This window comes from Salvia hispanica, chromosome 4, assembly GCF_023119035.1.
Source record: "Salvia hispanica cultivar TCC Black 2014 chromosome 4, UniMelb_Shisp_WGS_1.0, whole genome shotgun sequence".
In the NCBI taxonomy this organism is placed as follows: Eukaryota; Viridiplantae; Streptophyta; class Magnoliopsida; order Lamiales; family Lamiaceae; genus Salvia; species Salvia hispanica.
The window spans coordinates 35,441,546-35,458,239 of NC_062968.1; the positions used below are offsets into that span (position 1 = coordinate 35,441,546).

At 37.6% G+C, this 16,694-nt stretch overlaps 3 protein-coding genes across 6 annotated transcripts; all 3 read right to left on the bottom strand.

Moving 5' to 3' along the window:
- Positions 1-62: 62 nt before the first annotated feature.
- LOC125224235 lies at positions 63-4,234 on the bottom strand. 2 transcript variants are annotated; one of them, XM_048127598.1, is made up of 9 exons: positions 4,082-4,234; positions 3,272-3,312; positions 2,991-3,045; positions 2,629-2,705; positions 2,148-2,414; positions 1,954-2,078; positions 1,601-1,855; positions 1,413-1,526; positions 63-595 (listed from the first exon to the last, which is right to left on the bottom strand). In XM_048127598.1, exons 7-9 carry the CDS (start codon positions 1,799-1,801, stop codon positions 194-196), a joined length of 717 nt encoding a protein of 238 aa, XP_047983555.1. In that variant the 5' UTR covers positions 1,802-1,855; positions 1,954-2,078; positions 2,148-2,414; positions 2,629-2,705; positions 2,991-3,045; positions 3,272-3,312; positions 4,082-4,234; the 3' UTR covers positions 63-193. The 2 variants fall into 2 exon arrangements, with proteins under 2 accessions (XP_047983555.1, XP_047983556.1); XM_048127599.1 differs by lacking the exon at positions 2,629-2,705.
- Positions 4,235-6,771: 2,537 nt separating this feature from the next.
- LOC125220977 lies at positions 6,772-8,151 on the bottom strand. Its single transcript, XM_048123103.1, has one exon. It carries the CDS (start codon positions 8,149-8,151, stop codon positions 6,772-6,774), a length of 1,380 nt encoding a protein of 459 aa, XP_047979060.1.
- Positions 8,152-10,449: 2,298 nt separating this feature from the next.
- On the bottom strand, positions 10,450-12,880 carry LOC125220148. Of its 3 annotated transcripts, none has more exons than XM_048122290.1 (2): positions 12,819-12,880; positions 10,450-11,304 (listed from the first exon to the last, which is right to left on the bottom strand). In XM_048122290.1, exons 1-2 carry the CDS (start codon positions 12,847-12,849, stop codon positions 10,778-10,780), a joined length of 558 nt encoding a protein of 185 aa, XP_047978247.1. In that variant the 5' UTR covers positions 12,850-12,880; the 3' UTR covers positions 10,450-10,777. The 3 variants fall into 3 exon arrangements, with proteins under 3 accessions (XP_047978247.1, XP_047978245.1, XP_047978246.1); XM_048122288.1 differs by having other exon boundaries at positions 12,786-12,876; XM_048122289.1 differs by having other exon boundaries at positions 12,792-12,874.
- Between the last annotated feature and the right edge of the window lie 3,814 nt (positions 12,881-16,694).

Here is a 16,694-nt window from a genome sequence, read left to right on the forward strand (position 1 = left end):
TTCATTTTAAATTGTTAATTCAATGAAATCAAAATAGCATTAAAATCAAAGTAGGAATAATATATCAAATTAAAATACCCAAAGGATTGATGAGAATAAAATTGTTTCACAGACACGAATTAAAGAGTTTCACAATATCATGAGTCAAAATGCTCAAGTCTATATCTATAGTTTACCCAAATCTTTCAATTTTTCAGTAAATAAAGTCTGAAGGTGTTCTTGCATCTCTTCCTTCATCAATTCCATTTTCTTCTCCGACTCTTCCTTCATCAATTCCATTTTCTTCTCCAGACACTTCTTCTATCTTTCTAACTCTCTCTTCCATCCGGGCTTCCATTTGGGCTGCCATTCGCTCCCGTTCTTCTTGAAGTCGTTGCTCGTAGAGCTCGTCCATCTTCCTAGGGTTTCTGCCTGTCCAACGTCCAGATGCATATGCTGAAGTAGCTGACGGGAAGTATAATTTTGTTACACTTCCTGCACCGGGAATCTGCTTTCTCTTCTTCACCTTACCATGAAGCTCCAAGAAGATGGCATCTTTATCTGGATTGTCTATCCCTTCGGCTCTTAATTCTTCAGCCCTTCTCATAATATCATTCTTCCAACAAGCAAACACAAATTAGATACTATCACAAGCACGCGAACAAACAAACAGTTTCACAGCTTTCTCTTCAATAGTGCAATGTAGCATGTTATCATGTTGATTGAACAAGAGGCAACAACAGATGGTGGACTAACTAATTGGATTATGCTTCATGTATAATCATAAGTAATCTAAAGTTTGAAAATGCTCAGCAAGACAATAGTCAAATCAGAATTTTAGGGCAGAGGCAACAGTCAAATTTCATGTACACTCAGAATTGCAGATGTTGCAGCATTTCTGTATTAAAACATTGAACTTTGAGAATTATACAATTACAGAGTATAGACAATCCAGACCAAGTAACTAGTAAATGCAACATAGAAAATAAGCAGCAATTCATGTATGGGTTTAAGCAGCAGTAAATAAGCAGCAACATAGAAAATAAGCAATAACTTTGGTGAATTTAAACATTGCAGTTTCTATATACACATCAGGAGTTTTCATGATTCATGTATGGATTCGCTATGAGATATGGCAAGTTTATCATGAACTTTTAATGTGACAGGCAATGAATAATCTCATATGTACACTTCATACAGCAAAGTGGAGAGGGGAATTAATTTAGTGTAGTATAGTATACTGTGTAACCTATAACTCAAGGAGAAGGGTCAACAATAACAATAAGATATCTAAAAAACCATTCAAATTGCAAATTCGATCAAATCTTAAGTTCCCCATTGAACCATTACCAGAAATGACACAGTTACTATCAAATAGAAACGAGCTAATCAGGAGGCTCACCAAGTAAGTAGAATATGAGAATGAAACTTACATTAATCCGAGTGGCGTTTTGCGAAACCATCCCTTGTGAATCTTTTGTTTTGAACGTGTGGGTCTTACCAAAGACATCTACAAATGGAGGTATTATCCCGTTGTTTTCCTCAGTCTGCAAACAACATTAAAAAGGATTTAAAAAATAACTAAAAAGTAAAAATTAAACTAGAAAAATATAAATTTTACCATTTTCTCAACGGTCTCTTCAAATGGAATACAGCCATTACAATGTGTTCCAAAGGCTTTCTCCCGCCCCTGTCTTCGATTATTCGAGCACCTCTCAGAAACCGTGATATTCTCAGGAAGATTCCAGGCATCGGTGCATTTCGTGCACTGGTCATCCGTGAAGTAGGCCGGTTTCTTCATTGTCTTTTTCTTATAACCCATGATATCGCCGTATCTAGCTTTGTATTGACTGTGAAAAGCTTTCTTGCATTCCACCTAATCATAAGCTTTACAGTTTGCATCTTTATGCAAAATAATAAAGTATTAAATAATATATGATAATTGAGTTATAAATATAAAATGCACAATTTGACCTCAAATTCTTTCCAATAATGTTCAATATATTCATCCGAAAGCGTTGCTTGGCTGTATGCCCGGGTCAAATATGTGCTTAAAAGCCTTATTGCATATGTTGGCCACTACACCGGTCGGACACAATCTGCAAATTAATATACAATTAGTAACTTCAAATAATATATTGAAAGCATAAAATTATTCGAGCACGTACTTATCACCCCTAAGGTGTACATATATGCGCCCTCTTGCGTCCCTCTTATATCCATCTTTTTTTGACTTTTTTGCATTATTAGTACTTGCCCTTGCCCCACTTTCAATGCTATCACCGGTTGAATGCCCACCTTCAATGCTATCACCGGCTGAATGTTCTCCTTCACTGTTCTCATCCAATAACTCTAAAGTACCAAGTGGTGGTAAGTCATTGGAGTGTGTAGTTGAGCGTCCCAATGATGACCCTCTCATTTCTACAATTAAATAACTACAACAGCCAAATAGAATTGACTTTAAATTCAGAGCTGTTATAACAACCTCAGACAAGTAGAAATGAATTTAAATTCAATAAACATTGTCCACCAGCATATGTAACCATATTTAACAAACTCATGATTTATGGCACCCTATTCTTAAAGAAACATAAACATTAATCTGTTTGAGTTTGAGTTTAATATTCTCTCTCATTCTCCATATGTTACCTGACTGACTATATGCACCAATTGCTTTTCAAGGAATCTGACTTAAGATCTGAGATGCTCGTTTTATGGAATCAGTGCTACAAAAAAATCATGAAGACAATACAGAAAGAAGCATGTGATTAGTACTTTTCAGTAGCCATGTAGGAAGGAAAAATAATATAGTAATTTTGACATCACATATATCGCCAAACATTATTGTCATTTTCAAACAAACACTAATTTTTCAAACAAAATTGAGCACCATTTGGGTTATCAAGAACATGAAAGTCCAACAATGTAGCAAACATAAAATCGATGTACTCTTCTTAATTACAGAGTGATATGGAATGGCAATGGTATGAACAATAGAGCAATTTCATTACCTAAATAAGTTTCAGATTTATCCAAGAGAGCAGGATGGTCACATAAAGGAAGAACCTGAAAAGTCAGAAGTCGGGATGTTTAGCGATAATAGTAGAGATGGATCTCTGATGATATCATCTGAGTTGGTAATACTACCCTTTTCTTGCCAATGACTATGTCTTTCAATGTCATTTTAGAAGAAATAACTATGGTCTTTGACATTTATGGAAGTTATTATACTTGTAATTATATATATGAAGTGGGAAAATCAGTACATAAGTCTAAAAGATTTCCGGAATACCAGTTAATAATTTGAAAGAAGCCGGCAAGGATCTTTGGTGTCTGCAAATAAGACATAAAACTGAATTATAGAAGGAGAAATGAACAATCAAGGGAAATGATATCAGAAAATGAAACACATTAGTATTGCTATTTCATCAAAATGAGAAAGACTTATCAATAATAAAATATGTGTAACTATATGTTTTACTGATAAATTACTTTATCTAAAAGCTCCTGCTAATCTAAAAGACTCATCACTCAATTGCTTGATCAATATCCAGCATTCCAGTGTATGGCGGTAAGGATTTCTCCCAAACAAATTAAGTTCCAACCTTAATAGATACACGAATTGTAAAACAAAAAAAACATAATGATTATTTAAAACTGTAACTGTATATACAGGGAACAAAACATAAGATCCTACACAACTAAAAAGGTATCCGATCAAACCAGTCGTATATATTAACAACAGGAAGAATCTGTAGAATACGAAATCTATTTTCATGTATAACCGCAACAGATAAGCACAAAAAATACTACTAAACACCAATTTCATGCATATTCTTCTAATTATAAAATTAGAAGATCGACCAAATAAGAAAAGTTATGAATAAGAAATCATCATCCTGTTCTAGCATATTCTTATAATTAGCAACAAAATTAAACAAAAACCAAACCTACACCAACCCTAGCTAAACCAAATACACCGAATTCAACTAAAATCTAAAATCTCAGTGAAAGCACACGAAGCGATAATCATAGAATCAAAACACCTACAGCAGAAAACCTAAGGTTCCAGAGCATATTGGAGGTGTGACAAATCACTAACCTGCAGGTGTGAGAGAGAGCGGAGATCGGCGGCCAAGAGGAGAGAGAACGGCGGTAAAGCAGAGAGAGATCGGCGGCGGCCAAGCGGTGAGAGAGCAGCGAGAGGAAGAGAGATCGACAGCGGCGAGTGAGAGAGAGCGGCGAGAGGGAGAGAGATCGACAGCGGCGAGTGAGAGAGAGCGGCGAGAGGGAGAGAGATCGGCAGCGGCGAGGGAGAGAGAGCGGCGAGAGGGAGTGAGAGAGAGCGGAGAGAGAGGGATCCAGAAATGTTTTGGACTTTGGTTTAGTATCCCTAATCAAGTCAATAATTTAGTAAATAGTTAATCAAGTCATCTTCGAGTCACTCAGAATAATTGGAATTTGGGAATTAATTCTTACTAAGTAATGACTTAGTAATTAATTTGGGAATCAGAATAAGTGTTTCTGAATTTATTTAATGACACAAAATATGCATGACTAAGTAATGAGTTTGTAAATAACATTTAAATCAATGTTTACCGTTTCATCATTGTCTTCATTTTCCTCCTCGTCTTCTTCGTCTTCGTCTTCATCTTTATTTTCATATTCTTCTTCTTCTTCTTCTTCTTCTTCTTCTTCTTCTTCGTATTCTTCATCTCCATCTTCATCTTCATCATTGTCGGCAACTTCTCTCAAAATTGGAATCATTGCACCACTAGGATCACATCGTGGAGGGTCTATTAGTTGAACGTCATCGGAAATTTCATGAACTTCCGCTTCATCTTTTTGAAAAGCCGTGTCTTCATTTTTTTCTTTTGGAGCGGCATGACTAGCATAAAATTTATTTACTCGAACTTTGAACACTGCTCGCCAGTTCGCCTTGTCTCTTTTCTTGCTCGGAAAAGATACAAAATAAACTTGAGATGCTTGTTTGGCTAAGATGAATGGATCGTATTTTGGATACTCCTTCTGAATATTCACTTCAACAATTTTGTACTTCGGATGAACAATTGTACCACCGCGTGGAGCCGGAGCCGGATTATACCACACAATTAAACAATACAACTTTCTTTATTGGTAATGCCCGATATTCCACTTCCACAATTTCTTTCAAAATGCCGTAGAAGTCATCCTCATCATAGATGTAATTTGACCCTCTGATGCATACCCCACTATTGACTGTAGATTTACTCTTTCCATAGGAATCTGTGTGAAATTTATATCCATTGACAAAACAAACATTGTAACTTGTAACCTCGGTTAATGGTCCTTGCGACAAATAGTATAGATGACTATCACGAGGCAAGTTATTACGGCCCTGTGTACCAAACACAATTAATGAATAATTATTTTTTCGACAAATAAAGTACAAAGAAAAAAATATAGAAAACTTACATATTCTTTGAACCATGATGCATAATGATCTTCTAATTGTTGCTCTATCTGAGGAGGTGTTATTCCTGGAATCCACTCACGCAATTGTCCAATGAACATACTGTTTTATAAAAAAACAATTACTAAATTAACATTTAGTCAGTTAAATAAACGAGTATTGAGGAAATCAAACTTACAGCTCGAATTCCTTTGCTTCTTGAGTATTAACTAATATATAAGTTTGTGCCGCTTTGTATTCCACTTCTGACAAGAATCGTCTTCGTCCATTCCCAACACATCTCGTAGCATATGTGAAAATCGGAAGCATATCTTTGGGGTGAGTAGAACCTCCTCCATCGTCATTACGAGGAACATCTCTGCCTCGGCAACGGACATGTGACTCGAAGTAATAAGTGCAGAAATGTGATGCTTCCTCAGTCAAATACGCATTGCATATAGATGCTTCAACTGCAACTTTGTTCTTGACATTTAACTTCAACTTGCGCATGTACCGTTCAAATGGATACATCCATCGAAAATGCACCGGACCTGTAATCAACGCCTCATATGCTAAGTGGATTGGAAGATGCTCAATGGAGTCAAAGAAAGACGGAGGAAATATCATCTCAAGCTTGCACAAAGTAACTGCAATCGACTCATGATATATTGTCATATCAATTTCCCTTATCATCGTAGCCGTAAGATCTCTGTGTGGAAGTAACTCACGGAGTCCGATTGGTAACAATCGTTGCATAAACACGTGACAGTCGTGGCTTTTCATACCGTACAACTTGTGTTTCTTCATATCAATGCACCTTGATAGATTGGAAACATAACCATCCGGGAATTTCAAACCCTGTAGCCACTTGAGCAATAATTCCATACTTTCTTTGTCAAGCGTGTAATCAGCCTTATGATATTTTCCGCCACTTGGCCAAAGCTCGGGTCATATACCAAGCAATTCCAAATCCCTTCTTGCATTAGCGTTGTCTTTTGTCTTTCCTTCTACATTCATAATGGTATTGAAAATATTATCAAAAACATTCTTCTCTATGTGCATGACATCCAAATTGTGGCGAATCACATTTGTTTTCCAATACGGAAGATCCCAAAATATGCTTCGTTTATTCCACCCAAAAATCTTGCTCAACTCAGAGTTTATTTCCGCACCTTCATCAAATACTCTCTTGAATTCAAATTGTTCCAGATGATCAAGTATTTGTTCTCCATTTAAGAATGGAGAAGGACCAGAATGCTCGGTTGTGTTCTTTCTAAAGTTCTTTTTGTCTCTGCGGAATCGATGATTTCTGTTGAGAAACCTCCTGTGGCAATTAAACCAAGTGGTTTTCCGTCCATGCTTCAAGGAGAAAGCTTGTGAGTCCTCCATACAATATGGACACGCACGGTGTCCAATGTGCTCCACCCTGACAACATTGAATACGCAGGGAAGTCACTGATAGTCCACATCAACGCTGCGCGTAGCTGAAAGTTCTGTTTTCTTGATATATCATATGCAGGGATTCCTTCGGTCCATAAATCGTTGAGCTCTGCGATCAGGGGTTGTAGAAACACATCAATATTCTGCTTGGGATTCTTCGGACCCGGCACAATCACTGTAAGAAACATGTATGGATCTTTCATGCACATCAATGGTGGCAAGTTGTATGGAGTTAAAATCACTGGCCATAATGAGTACTGCGAACCGGTCTGACCAAATGGCTGAAATCCATCAGTACTAAGTGCTAACCTGACATTTCTTGATTCAGAAGCAAAGAAAGTATGTATCTTGTCAAAGGTTTTCCAGGCTACCGAATCTGCCGGATGAGACATCTCTCCTGGAGTCTGGATGTGCTCTGCATGCCATCGCATGGATTGAGCGGTAATTTCGGATACATACAAACGCCTCAACCTTGAGCCTAAAGGGAAATAGTACATTTGTTTGAGTGGACTTGTGCCATTACCCTTAAATCTGGTCTGACCACAAACTTTGCATTCAGTTCGGTTCTCATCTTCCCTCCAGTAGATCATGCACCCTCTCTTGCAACAATCTATCTTAAGAACCGGCATATCTAAGGCCTGCATTTGTTTTTTGCACTTATAGAAGCTACTAGGCATACGGTTTGGTTTCGGCAGGCGCTCCTCCATAAATTGGCACAATTCGTCAATAGCTCGTTGAGACATTCGATGTTCAGACTTCATAGTCATCAGTCGAGCATTTGTTGACAGCTCAGAATAATCACAACCCGCCCACAAATCGGCCTGAGACGCTTCTAATAAATTATAGAACTGTTGCGACTCATTAGTGGGGGATTCTGGCATGTAAGTAGGCGGGACATATTGTTCGGAATGTTGCGCCTGAAAATGATAAGGCTCGTGAATGGCTGTCTGTCCCCACACATTGTGTACCATATGTTGGTATGGATCCGATGATGGATCGAAATGCATAGGTTCACCCGGTATTGAACTGGATGACGCTTCTACATCGCAATGAAATCTCCAATCATAGTAATTTGGAGTAAACCCCCTTCTCACAAGGTGCTCTTTCACCGTATCAGTAGAAAAAAGTTTGCTATTATCACAATGTTTACATGGACATCTAATTTTCGAACCATCCATTTTAGAGGGAAATGACATAGCAAAATTCATAAACATATCTAACCCGTCGATAAAGTCACGATTGAATTCTCCGGTGGGATGCTTTCTCTCATACATCCATTCTCGTCCAAGAATTTTATCCATTTCACTATCCTGTAGTATGAAATCAAAAGAAAAAAAAATAATACTTTCAATAAATTAACAAAGAGTTTAGAGAGAATAATTAGCAAATAAAAATTATACTTGATCATCAAAACATTACTTGAGTAAAAATATTATTTCAAGTTATTAAAATTCTTAAGTTAGCTAATCTATTATTTTCATAGGTAAGTCCATTGTATATTAGTAACTTATCCATTTTACTATCCTATAACATAAATTATAAAACAGATATAAGAATATTTTAGATTATTTAACATAGAAGTTAGAGAGAGTAACTAATAAATATAAATTATACCTTTAGATAACAAAAAGATAATGAGGCGAGATGGCAACGGGCAAAGAGACTACTATGATTCGAAGAAATAACAAGATAAGATTGAAAATATGTAGGATAACATGAAGAAACGAGCTGGAGAGAAAATGGAAGAAGTAAAATGGAAGAAGCTAGATCTAGATTTGGTTTTGAAAAAAAATCATGGTTTTTCCGAGCACCTTCCAAGTGCTAGGAAATAATTCGAGCACAGACAATTTGTGCTAGGAATTTTCCAAGCACCTTCCAAGAGTTAGGAAATATTATCGAGCAGGCAAGTTGTGCTAGGAATTTCCGAGCACCTTAAGTGGTAGGAGTTTTCCGAGCACCTTCCAAGTGCTAGGAAATATTACGAATAAAGTCAAGTTGGGCTAGAAAAGCTGAGCTCCTTCAGTGCTAGGAATATTTCCGAGCACAATCAATTTGTGCTAGGAATGATTCCGAGAACAGTCATTGTGCTAGCAATTCTGTTGAGCACGTTGACCATGCTCGAACTGTGGTCGTATAGTTCATAATTTCTTCAACATTCCGAGCACTATCAGAAAATGCTCGGGGAATGCTAGGAAAATTCCGAGCACATATTGGCTCGGAAATATGTGCTAGCTAAATGCGCGAATTTTTGTAGTGTCTCTCCAATCAATACATCCAACAACTTTTTCTCTCTCCTATTAAAATATTCATCTTTCTTTCTCTCTCTATTTTAACACTTACACCCACCTTTTCTCCCTCCAATTAAACACTTTAATCAATAACTCATAAAATCCCGTGCCGGCCAAGGAATGTGCCATCTTAGATTAGACGAAGGGAGTATGTCTTAATGATATTGATTTCCCCTGTTATGCTCTAGTATTATTTTATAATTGCTTTGATTTTTATAATATAGTACTCCATTACTTTTTGATCATTTTATTTTATGTGATATTATTTGTAGTAAAACTCCTACTTTAAATAAAAAAAATTCTTACTTTTATTAAATGCTTTGAATTTTTTAAATTATACTCTATTATTTTTATCATTTTTTATATAATTATATTTAGTACAACTTGTAACTCAAATAAAAAATCCTTCTATATTAAATTATTTTAAATTATTTAATGTTATTTTATTTTATATTGTAATTATTTATTGTACAACTTCATACCTCCAAACTAAAAATTTTGGATCCGCCGCTAGCCCACCACACACACAACACCCGAATTAATATATATATACAATGAATATCACAACTGTTGCTAATTAGATAAAATAGAAGTGATAACTCTTTATCATAAACATCTGACACCTTTTCCATTACTTTTAATCTCGGTTCCATCATGTATACATATGATATAAACTACTCCCTCCGTCCACGATTAAAAGTCTCATTTCTAAATGGCGCGGGTTTTAATAAATGTAAAAAAAAAATTGGGTGGAAGAAAGTTAGTGGAATATGGGTCTCACTTGTATATATTAGTTTTAAATGATATGTGAGTGGAATGAGTTGGTGGAATATGGGGTCTCTTTACCATTTATGGTAATTATGAACCGGGATTCTTATTCGTAGACGGAGGGAGTATCATTTATGCATGTAGTATTACAAGAGAAGTGATCTGCTGGTAGGGGTGGCAAATCGTGCGTGTTGTGTCGTTATCGTGTCGACACGATAACGACACGACACGATTACAGGAAACACAAATATGACCCGTTATCCTCAGACACAAACACAACACAACACGAACACGACACGAATCCATTAACGACACGAATCCATTAACGACACGAACCACTTCGGGTCAACACGACACGATAACAACACATATGATAAGGATCCATGTATTTTATGATCCATTTCCCAAGGATTACCCATTTAATGATGCTTGATCTAACTATTTTTGTGAGATTGATTTTCAATTTATCAACACAAGGCAAAAGATAATAAAGATCCAACCAACAAAAATTGAATCTAAACAAGAATGGATGGAAGATTAGGAATGGAAAGCATGTGTATAATGATGAGATAAAAGAGTTATGACCATAGGACCTTGACCAAAAGGATGGAAACAACCCTAGGCAACTTTCAATAGCTCTATCACCCCTTGGCTCCACTACTCAATGGATACACCCCATTGATGCATACCTCTACTTGAATCAATCTATGAAATTGAAACAAGCAACCTTCAAGGAAGGAATTGGATACATTCCTCAAAGAGGAAAAACTCACTAGGGAGATAACTTCAATCACAATCTTATCTCAATCTAGAATGAAAAATGACACCAAAAGGTATTTATACTAAGGGCCCAAAATGTGGAAAAAGGCCCTCAAAAACTAAGTCTCGGGTGATTCACCCGGTCGGGTGAATTGCAGGGTGAAAAACACCCGCCCGGGTGTTCTCTCTGGACTCCCTCGCCAGTTCTGCGCGACTTCTGTAAAACCACCATAACTCCCTCATTCGGACTCCGATTGAGATGTGCAAGATACCCACGCGAAGCTGTTTCCAAGACGAAGACGATGGTGGTAGTTTCATAGCTTTCGGATATCATCTCGATAGGACGGTTTCTGGTTGAATCCAGCTGTAGTTGAAATCCTTGACGCACGGCTTCCATGTTCGTATCATCCTCCCCTTCTTGGAAAGGATTTGTCCTCAAATCCAAGCCTTCTCTATTCCTCGCATCCTCGGGAGACCCTCTAGCTTTATTGAATCCTTGGCACGTCTTCACTCTCTTCCTTGGACCCCAATCAATCCATGGCTCACGTCGAGGTGAAAACACTTGATGTCTAGCACTCATGGTCATATCATTCTCCCCTTCTTGGAAAGGATTTGCCCTCAAATCCGGATTCCGCACACCTATGAAATGGAAAAAGAGTAAATCAAATATCAAAGTATGATGAAAAGGATTAAGACCACTAACGGCTCTAAGAGACAATACTACACCAAAGACGTTGTATGGACCTCCAAATTCATGTTCCCTCAAGCTCAAGGCCAAGTCACAATAAATATGAGAACACAAATTAATGAATCCTTTCATGTCCAAATCCCACCCATAAGGAATCAAGACAAACTCATCAAGATACCCTTCATACCAAAACTCAAACAATCTCACAATATAGGTACAAGATGTGGGTGCAAATAAACATAGGCATTCCTTCACAATGTAGTCCCAAACAAAGCCATTAGATATAAAGTTCTTCACAAATAGACCATAAAATATCCCAACTCCATTGAATGGTTTGATGGACATGCAATAAAAGCAATCAACATGCCAAAACACACATGCCCCAAGCACCTTGTTTCTATTTGGTTTGACCATCCTCATACAAATGATTTCCAAATTCTTGAACATCTTTACAAAAGATTTGGCATTCCCAACAAGACTAGGCATATACAAGAAAGGGTCCTCATATGGTGCAAAATGGAAAGTTATCAAGAGAGGTCTAAGCATAAAAATTTTATTCTCACGCTCATGCAATGAACAATCATTTTCAATCATTAACACACCACTCTTGCTCAAATAAGAGTTCTCTTCCACAAATTGACAAACTCTTGGTCAAAATATAGAGTAGGTTCATCACAACACACATCAAGTTTGCAAGAAGGATTATCATTCAACAAACAAAGTTCATCACAATGGATTTCACTCACTTGCTTCAACAATTTCAAAAAGTGATCAAAATCATATGCACAATGTAGCCATAAATCTTTATGCTCCACATGTATAATAAGCACAACATCATGCATATGTAACTTGTGTAAAGTCATAGTACGCATCATAAGATTTTTATCAAAATATGACTTACACAATTGCTCCAACAATATAAAAACAAGACCACAATTATGGGAACAATGCAATTTTATGCCCATATTCACAACATCATCCTCAAGAGACATATGAGTGGAAAAATCCTTCACAAAACGGCCATAGAACACTCCAATCCCATTGAAGGGTTTAACCACCTTGAAATGAAAACATAGCAAACACCAAGTTCTAAAGTCACTATCCATGTCACTCCTCTTGGTCCTACTATTCTCATCCGCACACTCATGAAACTCAAAATTACCAACAAATGAAAGCTTAGGCATCTTAGCATAAAAGGAAGTCACTCCAACATTCAAGGTAGATTTCACAAGAGAAATTTCATGTCTATCAATGCTTGGATTTATCAAGAAAGGATCAACATATGATGCAAAGATAGATTTAGCATTCAAAGATTCAAGCTCATGAGACCACTTTTTACACAAGTCATCAATAACAAATCTATCAACACAAAGGGACTTCTCTAGTGTAATCATATGCAAGGGAGCATCACAAGGCGACAAGGATAGTGCACTTGAACCTTGGGCAAGGAGTTCATCCACTTGCCCTTGTTCCTCTTGGTCCTTCTCCGGGGGCATAGTTTCCAAGCCATGTGCAATTTGATACTTCACTTCCATGTCTTCAATTAAATTTCCTACACATTCATCAACACAAAAAGACATAGAAGAAATGTTAGTGGGTAAGGGCTTATTTTCCTCACCAAGGGCAAGAGGCAAAGGATCATTTGGTGCCCACCCAAGGTAGGCCTTAGAATCTAACAAGCACCCTTTACTCACTTGTGCTTGTGGTTTTTCTCTCATTTGATATTTTTCTTTTCTCTCACCCCCACCACTCTCTCTTGACTTTTGCACCTCACACTCTTGTCTTTTATCACGCTCTCTTGGCTTTTTAGACTCACTTTCACTCTCAAGCCTTTTCTCTCTCTCTCGTTCTTTTTCTCTACTAATTTGGTTTAAGCTCATCGAAGAGGAGACATTTCCATATACATCAAGAGGCTTATGTGAAAAATGGAAAGAAGAGGATGTAGTCAAATGACTTGATGAGTTACCTCTTTGGTTCGTGTCAACACCACCATGTAGGTAGGTAGGCCTCAATCGAGCTCTATATGAGACTTCTTCTTCAATTGGCCTCTCAAACCCCTTATGGCTAACATGATCTCTCACCCTCCTAGAATGCCACTCTCTATGAGACTTTGGAACTCGTTCCCCACGACTTCCCCTATCAAGTCCATCTTCATGGTACCTTGATTCATAGTCACCTCTATCATCACCATAGAGCCCAACTCTCCCTTGTTGATTGCCCATCCCAAATCTACCATAGCCTCCATTCTCATCCCGATTTGCCATATTCCCTCCTTCAATTTCCCCACAAGACTCCACCCCTCCATGTTGGTTTCCTACCCCAAAACGACCATACTCCTCATTTCCTCCTCCAAACCGCCTATTGGCTCCATTACCCCTCGACACTACATGCTCTATGCCGGAAGCTTTGAGATGTAGATGGTCACTTTTAGGAGTGACGGATCTTGATGCACGAACCTCCTTTAAGGCTCCAACCAATGTGTTTTGATTGGATTTCCATCGGGTCTCGAACTCCTTCCTCCGGGCATCCATCCGGGCATCCCATTCTCTCATCTCTTGTTTGAGATCACGACTAAAATCTTCCATCATTTGGGACATCATGCTCACTAGATCCCCTTCGGGTTTGGAATTACTTGAGCCCGCGCCCTTCTCGACTTCCTCCTCGTGGATGTCCACCATTTTGTTGGATCGAGTCATAGGAGGCATCAAAGTTTCCTACAAACACAAAAACAAAGACTAGGGACTAGTCTTAGAGATTAGTAAAATTAAGAAAGAGAGATTTAAGAAGCTAACTCACCCCAATGTAGTATCCCAACACCCCCCAAGTCACTCACCAATGTCACTCGGTAGGTTTAGAATATAGTGGGGCTAGTATCACACACTCTCGATCCAATTCCCACTCGTTGGCGCCCGGACAACTCAATCAAGGTATACACCTCAAGAACATATGGACACCAAGTAGTAAATACCAAAGTAATAATGATTAAACATATGAAAGCAAGGAAAACTAGGCCTAGAGCAAACACACACACTAACGAACACAAGACATGGGATGAAGCTTTTTGCTGAAATCTGGCTGATCTTTATGAATTTTTTTGGTATTGATCCCCACGCCCAATTTGGATGAATTTTGGTGGATAGATTCCCAAACAAGTCTAGATCAAGGGAAAAATAGTCATATATAGTCAGATTTGATAATTTGATAGGTTTTGTATGGTTTTCCCCAACTATGCCAAAACAGGGCAATGATGTTAATCTCCACAGTTAACTAGGCAAACGAAGGAAGTTTTTGATGAACTTTTGCAGGTAGCTAGGTCACATAACATAGATCATACACACCAAATTTCAGCTTAATCTAAGCACAATTGATCAATCCGATCATCCCAACAAAAACAGAGCCAAAACAAAGAACAAAAGGAAAAATAACCCAACCCAAAGCAACAATAGATCAAACACCTAGTGGGTACTAGGCTCTAGATACCAAATGATATGGATCCATGTATTTTATGATCCATTTCCCAAGGATTACCCATTTAATGATGCTTGATCTAACTATTTTTGTGAGATTGATTTTCAATTTATCAACACAAGGCAAAAGATAATAAAGATCCAACCAACAAAAATTGAATCTAAACAAGAATGGATGGAAGATTAGGAATGGAAAGCATGTGTATAATGATGAGATAAAAGAGTTATGACCATAGGACCTTGACCAAAAGGATGGAAACAACCCTAGGCAACTTTCAATAGCTCTATCACCCCTTGGCTCCACTACTCAATGGATACACCCCATTGATGCATACCTCTACTTGAATCAATCTATGAAATTGAAACAAGCAACCTTCAAGGAAGGAATTGGATACATTCCTCAAAGAGGAAAAACTCACTAGGGAGATAACTTCAATCACAATCTTCTCTCAATCTAGAATGAAAAATGACACCAAAAGGTATTTATACTAAGGGCCCAAAATGTGGAAAAAGGCCCTCAAAAACTAAGTCTCGGGTGATTCACCCGGTCGGGTGAATTGCAGGGTGAAAAACACCCGCCCGGGTGTTCTCTCTGGACTCCCTCGCCAGTTCTGCGCGACTTCTGTAAAACCACCATAACTCCCTCATTCGGACTCCGATTGAGATGTGCAAGATACCCACGCGAAGCTGTTTCCAAGACGAAGACGATGGTGGTAGTTTCATAGCTTTCGGATATCATCTCGATAGGACGGTTTCTGGTTGAATCTAACTGTAGTTGAAATCCTTGACGCACGGCTTCCATGTTCGTATCATATCGTGTCGACACGATAAGGACACGAACCCAATAAGCTTTGACACATAACAATTAATTTCATGCGGGTTCGTGTCGTGTTGTGCCAAAAATTGCCAACCCTATCTGCTGGTTAGTGATAAAATGAAAACTTATATATTGTACAAACTCAAAACTCCTCAACACATCTTTAACACTGTTTCAATACAATATCAATACAGTGTAAAATTTCAAGATTTTAATGTCAACACAGTATCAACACAACATCAATCATTGACTACCGTTGAAATTCTGTTGACATATTTCTGTTGATGCTTTTTTGTGATCTGTTGACATTTTTCAATGGTACAGATCATAGTTTTAAGTTTGTACAATATTTAGAGTTTTCATTTGACCACATTCATATAGTATAAACTATCATTTATATATGTAGTACAAGAGAAGTGATCTGCTGGGCGCTCAAAATGAGCGCCAGCGTGAGCACTTGTTTTTCTCATTAATTATATTCTTTTTCCTTTTTATTTCTTGTTTAATTATTTTAATTAAAATGTATTCATCCGCTCAACTTTTAATTATCCATTTGCTCTGTCCCCTCTCCATCGTTTTTATCCTCCGAAACGAGACATTTTTTCTCCAAACTCAAATTACACAAGTACATCTCAATTTCTTAGCTCAATTCCATCCATGAATTGCAATTTCTTGGTCAACTCCATCGTCATCATATTTTACTCCAAAATTATATTTCACAACGTTTTTTTCCGAATTCAAATTCAAAAAAAGGTTTATGTTCTCTCAAAGTAAAAATTTCAGAAATTTGAATAGAGAGGTAAAACTACACATAGAGAATTCAGGAAGCAACATAGTGGTGAAAGCCTGAAAGGAATTGTGTTGAGAAAAATCGGTGGAATATGGAATTCAGAATTGAGACAGATAATTTTCAAAATCCAGGAGGTCAGAATTTGAGAATAAGTCTGATGCTTAACGCATAGGGGAGGATGGCGATTGAGATGTGCATCATTGTGAAAATTAGAATTTGGCAATGAAAAATCTGTGCAGAATTCAAAGGGAGAATGGAGAATTGTAG

What these genes read in the sequence shown, in the direction of transcription:
- LOC125224235 (XM_048127599.1), bottom strand. Translation starts at nt 1,801, where the DNA reads ATGGGTTATAAGAAAAAGACAATGAAGAAACCGGCCTACTTCACGGAT. An exon ending in AAGAGACCGTTGAGAAAATG is followed by an intron (nt 1,527 to 1,600) that starts GTAAAATTTATA and finishes TGTTGTTTGCAG; the next exon opens with ACTGAGGAAAACAACGGGAT. An exon ending in AAAACGCCACTCGGATTAAT is followed by an intron (nt 596 to 1,412) that starts GTAAGTTTCATT and finishes GCTTGTTGGAAG; the next exon opens with AATGATATTATGAGAAGGGC.
- LOC125220148 (XM_048122288.1), bottom strand. Translation starts at nt 12,849, where the DNA reads ATGCCCCCGGAGAAGGACCAAGAGGAACAAGGGCAAGTGGATGAACTC. An exon ending in ACTCCTTGCCCAAGGTTCAA is followed by an intron (nt 11,305 to 12,785) that starts GTGCACTATCCT and finishes TCCATTTCATAG; the next exon opens with GTGTGCGGAATCCGGATTTG.
- LOC125220977 (XM_048123103.1), bottom strand. Translation starts at nt 8,151, where the DNA reads ATGGATAAAATTCTTGGACGAGAATGGATGTATGAGAGAAAGCATCCC.